This window comes from Prorops nasuta, unplaced genomic scaffold (genome assembly GCF_024137725.1).
Source record: "Prorops nasuta isolate Cenicafe-Biocafe unplaced genomic scaffold, Cenicafe_Pnas_1.2 PNAS00001, whole genome shotgun sequence".
NCBI lineage: Eukaryota > Metazoa > Arthropoda > Insecta > Hymenoptera > Bethylidae > Prorops > Prorops nasuta.
Window position 1 is genome coordinate 5,960,389 of NW_027116798.1, and position 15,478 is coordinate 5,975,866.

A 15,478-nucleotide genomic window follows, 5' to 3' on the forward strand; every position below is an offset into this window, starting at 1 on the left:
TACAAATTAGCGATCGTCTCGAAAATGAAATGTGAATCATAGCCGGAAATATTGTGGAAAATCACTGGAATTACATGCGAGTCTTTATAATTTAAATTACAATTATTGTGAGCCGGTCCTCTGTATCTGCCGGTCAGATGATCGTGATCGCGAATTCGAAGTTGATTCGAAGAAACGGCTTTTTGCATATATGATAATTGTGGTCATTATAGTGACGCGATCGTTCGCTAATACAAAGATTACGCATGGGCACGATAGTACCCAGTTTCTCGCTCGCGATGCGCGCAATGATTTCGAGCTCGCGTACGAACCATTCGATGCAGTCGGCAACCCGAAGAGCATGGTATCTCGAGAGTGACGTATCGCGAGCACTTTTTAAATAATAGGCTACACTTATAGGTTTATGCTTCTGATAAATATCACTACTACTACTGTTCGATTGTTCAACTTTTGATAAAATGCACTCGAGATCCGCGTATACGACGAATGGCACTCGTTCCCCATTTTTGATGTTCTTGAAGGAAACCCAGCGATCCTCGGACTCTCTCGGTAGCATCAAGCGGAGATTATCGTTGAGCTGCGCGCAATCCTGCTCATGCGACTCCAGCCTCTCCACTGTGCGAAAGTAGTGGAGACATCTACAAAAAAAAATATATAAAACATATGCAATTATATTTGTATCATTATTAATACATACCGATCGCATATATAATGCGCATTTTTTTTCTTGGTGAATTGACTTCGTACCAATTTCGAGAGATTCCTTATGCACATAAAATGTGCAGCTCCCTGTTCACCGTTAACGAGAAGAAGATTAGCATGCCTCGATCTCTTCTTCTTCGTCACCTGAAGAGGTACGATTTTTGCGTCGATATCTAGCTCTTCATTCTCCAAAGTAAAGATGTTAACCGACACGCCATTATCCGTCTCGAATTTCGGGATCTGTTTTAGCGTAGTCGGAAGGGTTATGCTACCGACGTCTAAAACCGTCCGAAAATGTGGATAAGAGGACGTGCGCTTTGGATTAGCCGTAGATTTTGCCTGATAGAGTGCCGCCGTCACGGTCCACGCGAAACATGCATTATCGTTGGTTTCTAAATTTATCAGAGATTTCCTACTTGTGATAGCAGATGGCAGATTAATTCTACAACCCGCGTGCAACGGGTTAAAACGATTAATATTAACCAGTAAATAATGGATTTTTTGTAAAGCCCATCCACTATCACTCGCTTGAAATTCACTTAATTTTTTCATAACAACGTCTAAAATATTTTTCCTATACCAATCACTAAAATTATCAGTTTTATACAATCTTGCGTTAGTCGTACTAATGTTTTTTTCATCACTATTGTCCTTGGAGACGAATTGTCCGTTAAATACACAATTAACCTTAACACTATTTGCACTAACAAATACCTTATCTATACGCACACGCACTAATACTTCCGCGTCTACTAAAAAATCCTTCGGCTCTATATAATTACTATTAACTACCATACCATTGCATATTCGACTTCGAAACGCCGAATCAAGCTCCTCCCAGATAAGTCCTTGTACGTCATTGCTACAACCAGCACCTGATTTAATATAATTCAGTTCTCTCTGCGCTCGTAGCAATAGACACTTTATACACGCGATTTCGGCGAAATTCTTTTGACGCGTTCCAACGGGCAAAGCTCGATCCGCGTTGCTCAATCGTCGAATATGCTCGCGACATTCTCGTATCCATGCATCGTATTCGTTCGCACTATTAATTGTAAAAAATTTTCTTCGCAATTCAGTAGATATTTTGTGTTCCTTAAAGAAAATTTTATGACTCTGTCATACGGTAGACAACAATAAATTAATAATTGTGAATGCGTCTCTCGCGAAGAGTAACGCTCATATATATCGAATAGAGAATGGAAGTAGGGGGGTATCTACACATCCCATTGTTTCGTCCGAGATGCATACTGACATTGATATACATTGTTATCAATTTTTTTCTTATCAGAAGTCATTTATTTCTTTGATCATATACAGATTTCATATAGTAGACATTTTGCAGTGAACATATACACTTCGGCCCAATAATTCTGTCCCAGGCGAGGGGAAACAGATATCAGAGAGGCGAGGGGATATCTAGGGAATTCTTGTCGGCACCGTAAAATTTTAGAACAGTTCGTATTTACGTCAGCAGAAACTGTCATTAATTAATAAAGTTTCAACAAAAAAAGGAAGGACTTTAATAAGTAAAGGAAGGAAAAGGATCAGATGAGTATTAATTAATAAAACACGTTAAATTGTTAATTATTTAGAAGATATACTTTGTGGTTCTTTTAATTTTATTACAGATCAAATCTTTGTTTGGATGACAGTATAATCATGGCAAATAAATATCTTTTTCTCAATTGGATCGGAAAGAAGCAGGCTATCGCAGTTTCTGGTTTTCCACAGTAATCCCAATATATTAAATCATATATAGTAATGAAAGTGCTTAAGGTTACCTGTCAATTGGAAAATAAATTAGGCCATTATGATTTAATGAAAATATAAAGTAACGTATTTTAATATAATTTATATTTACTTTACCTACTGCTATACATAAATATACTTATTGATTTTTTTTTTTTTTTTTTAGATTTAGGTGCATGAGGAAATGCCTTTACGCATATCCTCGTGTTTGGAGGCCAGGATTATGTGGAAAGACCCCATTGAAGGTCAAGACTCCCCTGGGGGGAGTGGTTTTTTGATTGTCTTAAGAAAGACAATCTCAACCAAGCCGCCACCCCCAAGTATACCCACTAAAACCCCCTGCACCATACAGCCATTTAAAAAACATGTTAGAGAACTGTAAGTAGTAATAAGTTTACTATATAAACCACTTCAATACCTCAATGCATAGCCATTTGCTGCTAGTAAATCATTTAAGCGACGAGGGACAGAGTTTACAAGATTTTTACAAATCTCTGGTTGATCCACAAGTTCCTGCCACATTCTCTCCACATGGCTTTTTAATGCTTCCTTCGTCCTTTCTTCTTCAGGTCTCCAACGTTTTACAATAATTCCCCAAATGTTTTCTATAACATTGAGATCTGGAGATTTTGCCGGCCAATCAATTTTGAGGACTTCAGGATGCCTATTAAACCATTGACTGGTCATGTTTGATGTGTGCACACTCGAGTTATCTTGAATAAACTTAATTATTGGTGCCTCTTCAATGGGATACCTTCTCCGGACACTTGGCAGCATGCAGTTCTCAAGAAGATTTATGTAGTTGACTGAATTCATTTTAGTATGAATCGCAGCCAATTCACCTACACCATGCTTCGATATCCAACCCCAAAATGCAATACTAATTCGATTGCTTCGATTTGTAGGCAACACATATTTATCATTGTATCTTTCTGTATCAGCGCGCCAAACATGTAATCGCCCATCTTCGGAGGATTGAAACACTTTCTCATCACTCCAGATGACGTCATCCCAGAATTCTTCTTCCATACTCAAATATTGCAACGCAAATCCAATTCTCTGCTGCCTATGATGCTCAGTTAGCTTTATTTTGTGAGCAGCATGATGACAATGTATGCCAGTTTCATGGAGTCTTCTGAGCACAGTCATTTTTGAAGCACGAAAGTCCAATTTGGTTAACACACTGGAGGAAGGCTGGAAAGGATCTTCGTCCATTACACGAACAATTGTTCTATTTTGTTCTACCGTTGTGATCCTTGGCCTTTTATTATTTTTCCTTTTATCATTTAATCCTGCATATCCTTCTTCACTGTACTTTTTAAGCCATCGATTAACACTTTTCTTAGTTACTTGTAAATGCTCAGCAATATCTACTGAACTTATTCCTGCCTTCCACAGACCAATAGCCTCTCCTCTTTTTATTAACATATCACTGTTATTTAGCATTTTGCAATTTAATTTATAAAGATTCACTTATAAAACTGTTTAAGCTGCATCAGCCATAAAACAAAAGAAAACAAATAATGTCTTAGTAAAAACAAAAGAAAACAATGTCTTAGTATAAAACAAATGAAAACAAAAACATATTTGTTTTCTTTTGTTTTACGGCTGATACAGCTTAAACAGTTTTATAAGTGAATCTTTATAAATTAAATTGCAAAATGCCAAATAACAGTGATATGTTAATAAAAAGAGGAGAGGCTATTGGTCTGTGGAAGGCAGGAATAAGTTCAGTAGATATTGTTGAACATTTACAAGTAACTAAGAAAAGTGTTAATCGATGGCTTAAAAAGTACAGTTAAGAAGGATATGCAGGATTAAATGATAAAAGGAAAAATAATAAAAGGCCAAGGATCACAACGGTAGAACAAAATAGAACAATTGTTCGTGTAATGGACGAAGATCCTTTCCAGCCTTCCTCCAGTGAGTTAAGCAAATTGGACTTTCGTGCTTCAAAAATGACTGGGCGCAGAAGACTCCATGAAGCTGGCATACATTGTCATCATGCTGCTCACAAAATAAAGCTAACTGAGCATCATAGGCAGCAGAGAATTGGATTTGCGTTGCAATATTTGAGTATGGAAGAAGAATTCTGGGATGACGTCATATGGAGTGATGAGAAAGTGTTTCAATCCTCCGAAGATGGGCGATTACATGTTTGGCGCCCTGATATAGAAAGATACAATGACAAATATGTGTTGCCTACAAATCGAAGCAATCGAATTAGTATTGCATTTTGGGTTTGGATATCGAAGCATGGTGTAGGTGAATAGGTTGCGATTGATACTAAAATGAATTCAGTCACCTACACAAATCTTCTTGAGAACTGCATGCTGCCAAGTGTCCGGAGAAGGTATCCCATTGAAGAGGCTCCAATAATTAAGTTTATTCAAGATACCCCGAGTGTGCACACATCAAACATGACCAGTCAATGGTTTAATAGGCATCCTGAAGTCCTCAAAATTGATTGGCCGGCAAAATCTCCAGATCTCAATGTTATAGAAAACATTTGGGGAATTATTGTAAAACGTTGGAGACCTCAAGAAGAAAGGACGAAGGAAGCATTAAAAAGCCATGTGGAGAGAATGTGGCAGGAACTTGTGGATCAACCAGAGATTTGTAAAAATCTTGTAAACTCTGTCCCTCGTCGCTTAAATGATTTACTAGCAGCAAATGGCTATGCATTGAGGTATTGAAGTGGTTTATATAGTAAACTTATTACTACTTACAGTTCTCTAACATGTTTTTTAAATGGCTGTATGGTGCAGGGGGTTTTAGTGGGTATACTTGGGGGTGGCGGCTTGGTTGAGATTGTCTTTCTTAAGACAATCAAAAAACCACTCCCCCCAGGGGAGTCTTGACCTTCAATGGGGTCTTTCCACATAATTCTTGCCTCCAAACACGAGGATATGCGTAAAAGCATTTCCTCATGCACCTAAATCTAAAAAAAAAAAATCAATAAGTATATTTATGTATAGCAGTAGGTAAAGTAAATATAAAATATATTAAAATACGTTACTTTATATATTCATTAAATCATAATGGCCTAATTTATTTTCCAATTGACAGGTAACCTTAAGCACTTTCATTACTATATATGATTTAATATATTGGGATTACTGTGGAAAACCAGAAACTGCGATAGCCTGCTTCTTTCCGATCCAATTGAGAAAAAGATATTTATTTGCCATGATTATACTGTCATCCAAACAAAGATTTGATCTGTAATAAAATTAAAATAACCACAAAGTATATCTTCTAAATAATTAACAATTTAACGTGTTTTATTAACTAATACTCATCTGATCCTTTTCCTTCCTTTACTTATTAAAGTCCTTCCTTTTTTTGTTGAAACTTTATTAATTAATGACAGTTTCTGCTGACGTAAATACGAACTGTTCTAAAATTTAACGGTGCCGACAAGAATTCCCTAGATATCCCCTCGCCTCTCTGATATCTGTTTTTTCCTCGCCTGGGACAGAATTATTGGGCCGAAGTGTACCATAATGATTCATACACTTGGATAACGGTTGTTCGAAATTTTTATTCCATCTAAGACTAAATTTACCCCACTCACACTCCTTCACATTGTATATATTTTCTAAGTAGCAAATTTTTTTCAACCACTCATATTTCTTGCGTCCTTTCAAGAAAATTCAACCTTCCTCGTATGACGTTATATACTTTCTTATTATATCTTTATACTTGTAATAAGGTGAATGACCGTCGGTCCAATTGAATCCATGTCGATTAAAATAAAGCCAACTTTAAAAAGAAAAAAACATTATATTTTTTATCGTTTAAAAAAAAAATAATTACTCATTCTGTTCTCTCTCGAGATCGCTCAACCAAGCTTTTTGAAATGGTGGTGAAAATACATTGTGATACACTTCATTATCACACAACACCGCAAATTCTTTAACTATAAAACTTTTGTCGGTCAATACAAAACCTTGAAAATCAACGAATGTCGGTGTCATTGTCATCAGTCGCTCGATGCAATACTGAACGATCTTTTTTTTTTATCGCATTTAAGAAATTTCTTTTCCCTTCCATCACGGGGACAGATATGCTAAACGTATAAAAATTCAATGTTTTTTTTCCTTCATTGTGATTGTTACCTATAGTTTAATCACAGTGTACTACAATCGGAAAAAAAATATCTTACGGAGATTATGCAGAGGGTATATCTTTCTTTTATTAGGAAAGAATGGACTCCTTATCAAATGTAACTTTATATTTTAAAGAAACGATAAAAATTCTTCCTCTCTAAGGGGATTGCTTCGGAGCTTCATTTCAGTTTTTTTCTTCGTCGAGAATAGCGCGAGCGCAACAATGCATAGAATAACTCACATAATGGATATAGAAGGTTTCTTAGTTTATAAAAAAGAACTTAAATATAAAGATATAGCTATAATTGATTTAAAAAGTAACCAAATATCTTACGCATCTTTTCGTTTGCGTGACACTATTAACAACCATAGTGAGAAAGACAAAAAAACTGTGTGGTATTTGCTCAATATGGTGCATGGTATAAAATACAGTGATACGGGATTCGAGAAATACGAGCAGGAAAATGTTGAAGATTTTATTAGGGACTGCTTAACCTGCGAGAATCCCGTAGTAGCCTACAAGGGAGGGAATATTGAAAAAAATATATTGAATAGGATGAATGTGGAAAATATCAATTTAGAAATGTATGGTTGTCCTAAGTTTAAGGATTTAATTAAATTATATGATTTTGAAAAAACACCGTGTAATTTACACGTTCGAGAGACGAACTTGGACAATGAACGTATCCACTGTCCGTACGAGGAGGTGTCAGTCTTTGCCAAGTGGATAAAAGCAAATATGTGATTCTTTCAAACTCTCATAGGGGGAAAAAACTATTTAGAGAAATAAAGAGTAGAACACAAGTCCTCAAATCTTCATTCAATCTTATACCGTCGTCGGTACTGCACGCAGGACTAAATGAGCTGCGAAAAGTGTAAATTAATCATGATACAAGAGGATATTGTTCCTCTTTCACCCACTCTTCCAAGAGAATTGACAGAGGATACGTCAATCGAATTAACGATTTTTTCAATCGTTACATCGAAGAGTATGAACGGAAACTGCATCATTATTTGTATATAAACTGTAAGTATTTATTTTTTACATTTTTTCATAATTATTGTTTGTTTGTTTTTTTTTTTAATAAAGTGAAGAAAGACGAAGAGAAACAGACTGAGGAAAAAGATATTGAGTCAAAGGAGACGAAGAAGGGAGAAGAAGATAAAGAGGATCAAAAAATAGAGGAGAAGGAATAGGAGGAAAAGGATATTGAGTCAAAGCAGACGAAGAAGGAAGAGGAGAAAAAAGTAGAGGAGGAAGAATGTAAGTATTTATTTTATCTTTTTTTTTTACCTTTTCATAATTATTACCTGTTTGTATTTTTAAAATAAAGTGAAGAAAGATGAAGAGAAACAGACTGGGGAAGATATTGAGTCAAAGCAGATGAAGAAGGAAGAAGAAGAAGAGGAGAAAAAAATAGAGGAGGAGGAGGAGGAAAAAGATATTGCGTCAAAGCAGACTAAGAGAGAAGAAGAGGAACCACCACATTTCTTTTTCTTTTACTATTAAATTATTTTATCAAACAAATGGAAAAATGTCATTGTAAATTAACCTTTACTATTTCTTTTATCAAATAAATTGAAAAATATTATTGTAAATATACCTTTTACTAATTCATCTGGAGTTAACGGAAAGAAACCTAATACGTATTGAGAAATGGATATAAACTTCTCTCCGCATTGATAATGAGATGTAAACTTCATCTGAAGTGGAGAGAGAGAGAGAGAAAGTTAATATGCATTGATAAAGAGACGTAAACTTCATCTGAAGTTGAAAGAGAGAAGGCTAATATGTATTGATAAAGATATGTAAACTTCATCTGGAGTAAAGAGAGGAGAGCACTCTTCACTTTAGTCTTCAGTAAAACACCATGAGCTCCGGACGTAAAATTGTGCTACCACAAAAAAAATTCACTATGTCGGACGTGGAGAAGTCCTCTGTGCCAGTGGCAGTAGTGAGGCCATTTGTGCAGAATGAAGAGCAGCAGCAGCAGCAAGCAGTGCGAAGAGGGTATCGCACGATACCTGATCAGCAGCAGCCACTGCGGCGACCACATTCGCTGCCCGTAGCCCTGCAGATGCTGCCCGCAGCGGTGCAACCTGCAGCGGAACAACCGGCAGCGGAGCAACCGGCAGCGGAGCAACCGGCAGCGGAGCAACCGGCAGTCTCGCGTAGGCTGCAATTACTATTACGTTTACGTAATATGGAGCCTATGTGAGCTTGTATGACAGGCAGTCACCACCAAATCGGTAAGAGTTAATAAAAGTCAAAGACTAATAAAAAATATAGTAAATATAAATATAATACTGCAGCCTGATGCTGCTGCTGCTGCTGATGCTGCTGATGCCGATCATCAACTTACACCACATCTTGTACGCTGTGCAATATGCGGCCTACGTGAGCATAGGGGTCGTGATTGCATTTAACAGCCACCAGCACCTATCGGTAAGAAAAGTTTAAACTCTTCTAACTTAAGTAATTCATGAAATTAAAATTTAAGACTAATAAATCATTTTCAATTTTTTTTTTAATCGCAGATGCTGATGCTGATGCTGCTGCAGTTTAGGAGCATTATTATTATTATTATTCTTATTATGTGTATATTATTAAAAATATATAAATTTTAATTAAAAACTCCAACGATCGTTCATTTCGCAATCCCCCATTCTCTTTCTCCTTCTCTCTCTCTCTCTTTCTCTAAGGCGTCTACGGCTTAACGTAAGAGGGGGGGGAGGTCACATGTGTACCCCCCACCAAAGGAGTTTAACGTCAGGGGGGATACACGCGGGCATACAAAACAATGCGCACAACCGAAGTTCCGCCGAGGAGTGGGGGCAATTACCCTACTTCCCCTACCCCCGCGGAACCCCGACCCCCTTGCCCATCGGTCTCAGCCGAGGAGTGGGGCAATTCCCCTACTTCCCCTACCCCCACCGAACCCCGACCTTCTCGCCACCCGGTTATAGAATCCTCCTAGCCACACTACTAGCAACAATTAGATCAGCTTACATTCCAAGAAAAGTTAGATGCATATATCACGGAAAGTATGAAATCTAAAGAGGCTGAAACACAAAAAGCAGGAGATCTCTTATCGATTATACGAAAAGAAATGAATCTTTTTGAAAATGGAGGAGTTCGTGGGCACCATCTAGATTTGGCCTATAAATATTTGTTACCCATTCCTCCTACTAGTGTTGAGGCAGAGAGAGCTTTTTCAGCAGCAGGCTACATCGCAAATAAAATAAGAAGTCGACTTGGAGACGATACCCTAGATACTTTGGTCTTTCTCTGTTCATATTTCCAAAATTTAAAAAAATAATTCCATTTACAAATTTTTAATTATTTTTTATCATTTCAAATTGCTAAGACTAACTATAACTTTGCTTTTAGTTCCTCAATGATTATTAAAAATCGAACTATTTGATTTAAATTTTGTTTAATTAATGGTAGAAATATAATTATTTTTTAATCTTTAATATTATATTTAAAAGCTATTATGTTAAATTTTATTAAAAATATTATTGTTTTTATTTTGCTGCATAATAATAATGTGCACTGTATTTTAAATATTTTATAAATTTTTCTATCGAAAACCATGTTTTAATTATTTTACGAGTTGCTTAATCCCGGAATTGATCCCGGGATCCCGGAATAGAGTTTTAAAAATCTCGAAATATCAAAATTATAAATAAGGCCCGGGATTGTAAACCCTAGTTGTACACCATATTTTTTTATAAAATTAATTGTATCACGTATCGACCGAATGATGTTTTAGCTTTAGATTTTGATAAACAATATGGAGATCCTATTTTCTTTAATATTTCAAACATTTTTATTTCTTTAATTTAGAAAAAAGCATTTTTTGAAGGATATTTATTTGATACACTCACATTTGATCCTCATGCTATACCTATTTAGTTCAGAAGACAGATCGCCAGTATTTTTTTTCTTACGATTAACTCATATTTGTACATCCTAATACTATATCAGCGTTTCCACCCCATGGCTTTTATTATGTAACAGTACGGAATTCCTTTGACTAAATACTATACCTATAGGCTGTGTGCAGATTGACGAGTGGCGCCGTATGGTGGAAGATTGGTGCCCTATTTGTTAGCTCATATAATAGGGCAATGTATGAAAAAATTTTGAATTTTATTTAATTAAATATTAAAAGCTTTCTAAAATGTCTTAATTTTTCTTTCATCTATAATTTAAAGTAAGTTTTGATTTTTATATTCATATGTGCTTTAGCTAATAACCTTTAAATTTAAATGAAACGTGATTTTCTGCAGATAGAAATTATACTTCGTACAGGTTTTAAAGAAATTCATCATTCGATTGATTTTGCACAATCTACACAAAATAAAGGTGCAAAACTGGCTGAGGAGCATGTTTGTCGTGTACAAGAAATATTAAATGGTGATAATAGCATAATTGAAGGTTTTGTTGTGCGTCAAACATCTGTAACGCTAGAGCCTTACTGTGTGCATTTACAAGTATATAAATCAACACTTAACAGCAACCATTGAGGTCCAAAAATTTAATTTACAATTATCTGCTAAATTATGAGGAATATCAAGTTTCTATAGTAAGGGTCAAAGTTACTTGTCGAAAGAAGCTATATTGCACCAATGAGTCTACTTTTTTTTTAATTGGAAAGAAATATCAATAACAATTATATTTTACTCTGTGAAAAAATATGATGTATTTTATTAAGAAAAAAGGGCTTTACATACGACCATGGAGGACAATTTAATGAGTAATTTGGGATCAAAAGAGGCTAATATTCCAAAAAATATGGAAGATTTTAGGATAAAACCAATGAAATTAAAGAAAGAATTTATCTCAATTGGTTTTACCAAAAATTCTTTAACATTTTTGGATGGATTAGGTTCTTATTGATTTTAAATTACTCATTAAACTCTCCCACATGCTTGTAAGAGTCCTTTGTTTTATTCAAATTCATCATTATTTTTCACAGTTAAATATAATTGTCGCTGCTTTTATTTCAATTTAAAAAATAAATTAACTCTTTAGCGTTATAAGGCTTTTTTCAACGAGTAAATTTAGTCCTTACCTGAAACCTGATATTCCTAATATTTTAGGAGATAATTGGAAATTAAAATTTTTGACCTTGATGAATCACCTTAAAGCTTAATATGTACATTTTAATTCATAACTGCCAATTGTTTTGCAGATTGACAGTACTCGCTTTATAAAGTGTGCATTTTGTACTTGTATCTCTAAAAAGCTTCATAGATGCAAACATATTTGTGCATTAATCCATTACATCAATGCAAATCGAAGCGAAACAAAAACAAGCCTTGAACAGGAATGGGGTCTACCATCTGCTAGGCAATTGGGAAAACTGATTTATTCTAAAGGACAGTCGATAGCTTCAATATTCCCCAAAAAAAGGAAGCTAGAATGCTTTGCTGTGAGAGAACTGACTGCACCATATCTGCAGGTGCTAAGAGGCCCACTATGTGCCTCTATTATCCAAAATCTTAAAAATATGGAGAGCCAAAAGGATGCCATAACTGATAGAGCTATTGAAAATATTAATGACGAAAATAGTAATATTAATGTTGAAGCTTGTATTAAATACATGTTAAGCTTAGCTACTTATAATATTTTGTATGATAAGAAAGTCCAAATTTTCCAAACACAAAAAGAAGCAGAATTCTACCATTTAAATGTATATTTAACCTCGGATGAAATTATAAAACTTTGCTTGGAAACTTTAGGTCAAAGTGAGAATGCTAAATGGTTTGAGGCCAGGAAGTTGCGATTGAGTGCCACTAAATGTCACAATATAAAAATCATGAAAACAAGAAAAGTGGATGATATTATAATAAGCTTTCTATATCCAAAGTTAATTCGTCATACAAATTTTGAATATGGAAAAAGGAAAGAAAATGTTGCACGTGAGGTATATTCTAGAATGAATGGCGTACAAATTCTCCAAATTGGAGTATTGGTTTCTCAATTGCAACCATGGCTTTGTGCTTCGCTGGATGGTATCGTCGTTAAAGAAAACGAAATAACAAAAATTTTGGAGATTAAATGTCCCATAAAATGCAAAAATAAACCTATATTTAATACTAAATTAGGAAAATTTGAAATAGGATATCTACTAAAAGAGAATGAGAATATTTACTTGAAAAAGAATCATCAGTATTACACACAAATTCAGATGCAAATGTATATATCAGGATTTGAGAAGTGCGATCTTTTTGTTTACTCCCCGATCGAAAATATAGTAATTGAAGTTCAAAGAGATGAAGAATTTCTGTCTGAATTAATTCCAAAACTGCAAAATTTCTATTTTGAACATTATTTGCCAGCTGTCAGTAAAAATGCTGAAAAATAAGAGGAATATGGTACAATTAATATGATATTTATTTTAGTGAATAATTTGCTTTGTGATAACCAAATGTGATTTAATATAAATAAGAAGATTTGCATAGTTTTACAAAGTTTAAGTTTACAAAAGTTTATGTATATATCTATATTTATATATATATATATATATATATATATAAATATATTTACGTATACAATTCAATTTGAATTTTTACTCGTCCGTTAAGTTTTTTTCTTTAATTATTGGAGGTTGAAGATTGACAAGAGCGCAGCATATAAATATAATTTCGTTTACGTATGGGAGCATGTTGATTGAAAACTTCGACATTATATGAAAAGTTTTAATTCTTTGCATGATCCTTTCTATATGAATTTTAATGCTTGCGATAGTTTGTGTTTCTTCTACTTCACTCGCTGTGAAGCATTCGTTACGTAAGAAAGGAGGCATTACCACAAGAATTCCTTTTCCTGAATCATCTATCATTGTTTTTATCTGTGGAAATCCTTTATCAGCCAGAACCACATCCCCTGGCTGCAACAACTGAAGAAATTTGCTAGCTATTGTAATTTGCGAATCTGTGGCTCGACCCCCGTAAGCTTCCGAAAGAAAAGAAATTTGGCCATGAGGAGTACAGCCCACTAAAATTTTTACCCGAAACCCTTTTTTGTAATGCGAATACAAATGAACTCGCTGTGAAATATTATTCGGTTGTTCGACTGGTATTTCGGTACAATCAATGATAACTCTCACATTTTTATTAATTTGACGAAATTCAGGAGGCATGAGTGTTTGGATTGTTTCTTTCGGCGGCCACTGAATAAACTGTTTACAAGTTTGTGACAATTCGTTCAATAAACTGTAAAATATTCTAGAGACTGTGGTACGGTGGATGTTAAAAAGAACGCCTATTGCTGAAAATGTCAAGCCTAGCTTAATTTTAAACAGAAAAACTAACAATTTATTTTCTTTTGATAACTTTGTTCGGTTATCTACTCCAGCAGTAAAGAAATCCAGCAAAATAATGAATGTGTTTACATCAACACCCGCAAGATCTAACATATCTTGATCGTTTTTTATTGTGCTAAAACCACTAATTCCATTTATATACCCATTTAGATCAATATTACAACTATTTCTCTCAAAATCTACTCCAATGCAGGCATCCACAAAAGTAATATTATAACCACAACTAACATCTTTTGTACATTTTTTCTTATTGACACCATTTTTCAAATTTGATGGAGAGATATAAGCTTGAGTTTCTGCTTCACAAAAACTACTACCTTGTATTCGATTGCATATGAATATTTTACAATTCTCACTCTTTTCTTCAATAAAGTTACATTGACATGCTTCATCTTTAACTGTTGATATCAAATCTTCTAGATCCATACCCTGAGAAGTCTCCTCAATTGTATTTATGATAATAGTTTTCCTATGTGTTTTCTGCTCTTTTGCTACGAATGTTTCTGTACAGTTTCTAGCTGCTGCTTGACTTACTGCTCGTTTGAACCTATAAGTATTGTAATTTTCAAGAATATTCTCGTATATTAACAAAATTATTTGTTAATATAAATTTAAAGATCTTACCTTCCTATTACATATTTTGCTGATGCATTCTGTCTATGTATATATGAAAATATTGTGGGTAAGTAGCTTGGACTAAGTGGATGACCAGACTTCTCATTTCCAATAAAATGTCTACTACACAGCCTTGACCAAGGCGTTGGTTGCCATGAAGATCCATCAGGACTACAAAGAATAATGCTTATCAGATTATTTTAGACTGAGAGTTTACACTACCTCTATATTGAACAATGGTTTTAGCTAAAAGAGAATATAACACATATATCTGTTACTTTTAAAGGAAGATGGTCTACAATTTTTCTTACTTCGCTCTTCTTATAGCATTAATCCATTTATTTCTTTGCTCCAATTTATATGACACTGCCTGGAATCGGTAAAATTTTGTACCCGGTGAATTCTTTAAGTTGTTTGGACAACCAAGCACACAACATAAACTACCACTTCTTGTTGTCGACATGTTCTAAAGATAATAAAAGTCGAAGTTAAGTAAGATGTATTTTGCAGTGGAACTACACTGAAATTCTGGGTAAATGATATTTTAAAGTTCATTAATAAGTAACATCAGAACGCAAACAATTCCAATCCACATTACGCTTAGGCTTAAACACCCACTGCTTGTGGACAATTAAACGGGTATATTGCGAGCTAACCAATAATTCAAGATACCACAACTGGGAGCGCTGAAGTCAACTACTCTTACTGCTTCTGCTTTCTCCGCCCGCCTGCACACAGCCTATAGGTATAGTATTTAGTCAAACAAATTTCGTATGTTATACATTTATAGAATTGTATCAAACGTTTAAAATGTTAACTATATCTTATGATAACAAATAATTATATGTTTAAAAATGTTCAAATATACTAATGTATTTAATTTTATTTTTGTTAATAAATTTAACGAATCTAATATGATCTTACACTTGTATAATAATTTTATCTGAATATACATAACCC

At 34.5% G+C, this 15,478-nt stretch overlaps 1 protein-coding gene across 1 annotated transcript; it reads right to left on the reverse strand.

Moving 5' to 3' along the window:
• Positions 1 to 13,147: 13,147 nt before the first annotated feature.
• On the reverse strand, positions 13,148 to 14,981 carry LOC136779427 (uncharacterized). The gene is made up of 3 exons (XM_066737055.1): positions 14,830 to 14,981; positions 14,528 to 14,689; positions 13,148 to 14,450 (listed from the first exon to the last, which is right to left on the reverse strand). The coding sequence occupies exons 1-3, from the start codon at positions 14,979 to 14,981 to the stop codon at positions 13,148 to 13,150; spliced, it is 1,617 nt and encodes a 538-aa protein (XP_066593152.1).
• Positions 14,982 to 15,478: the final 497 nt, after the last annotated feature.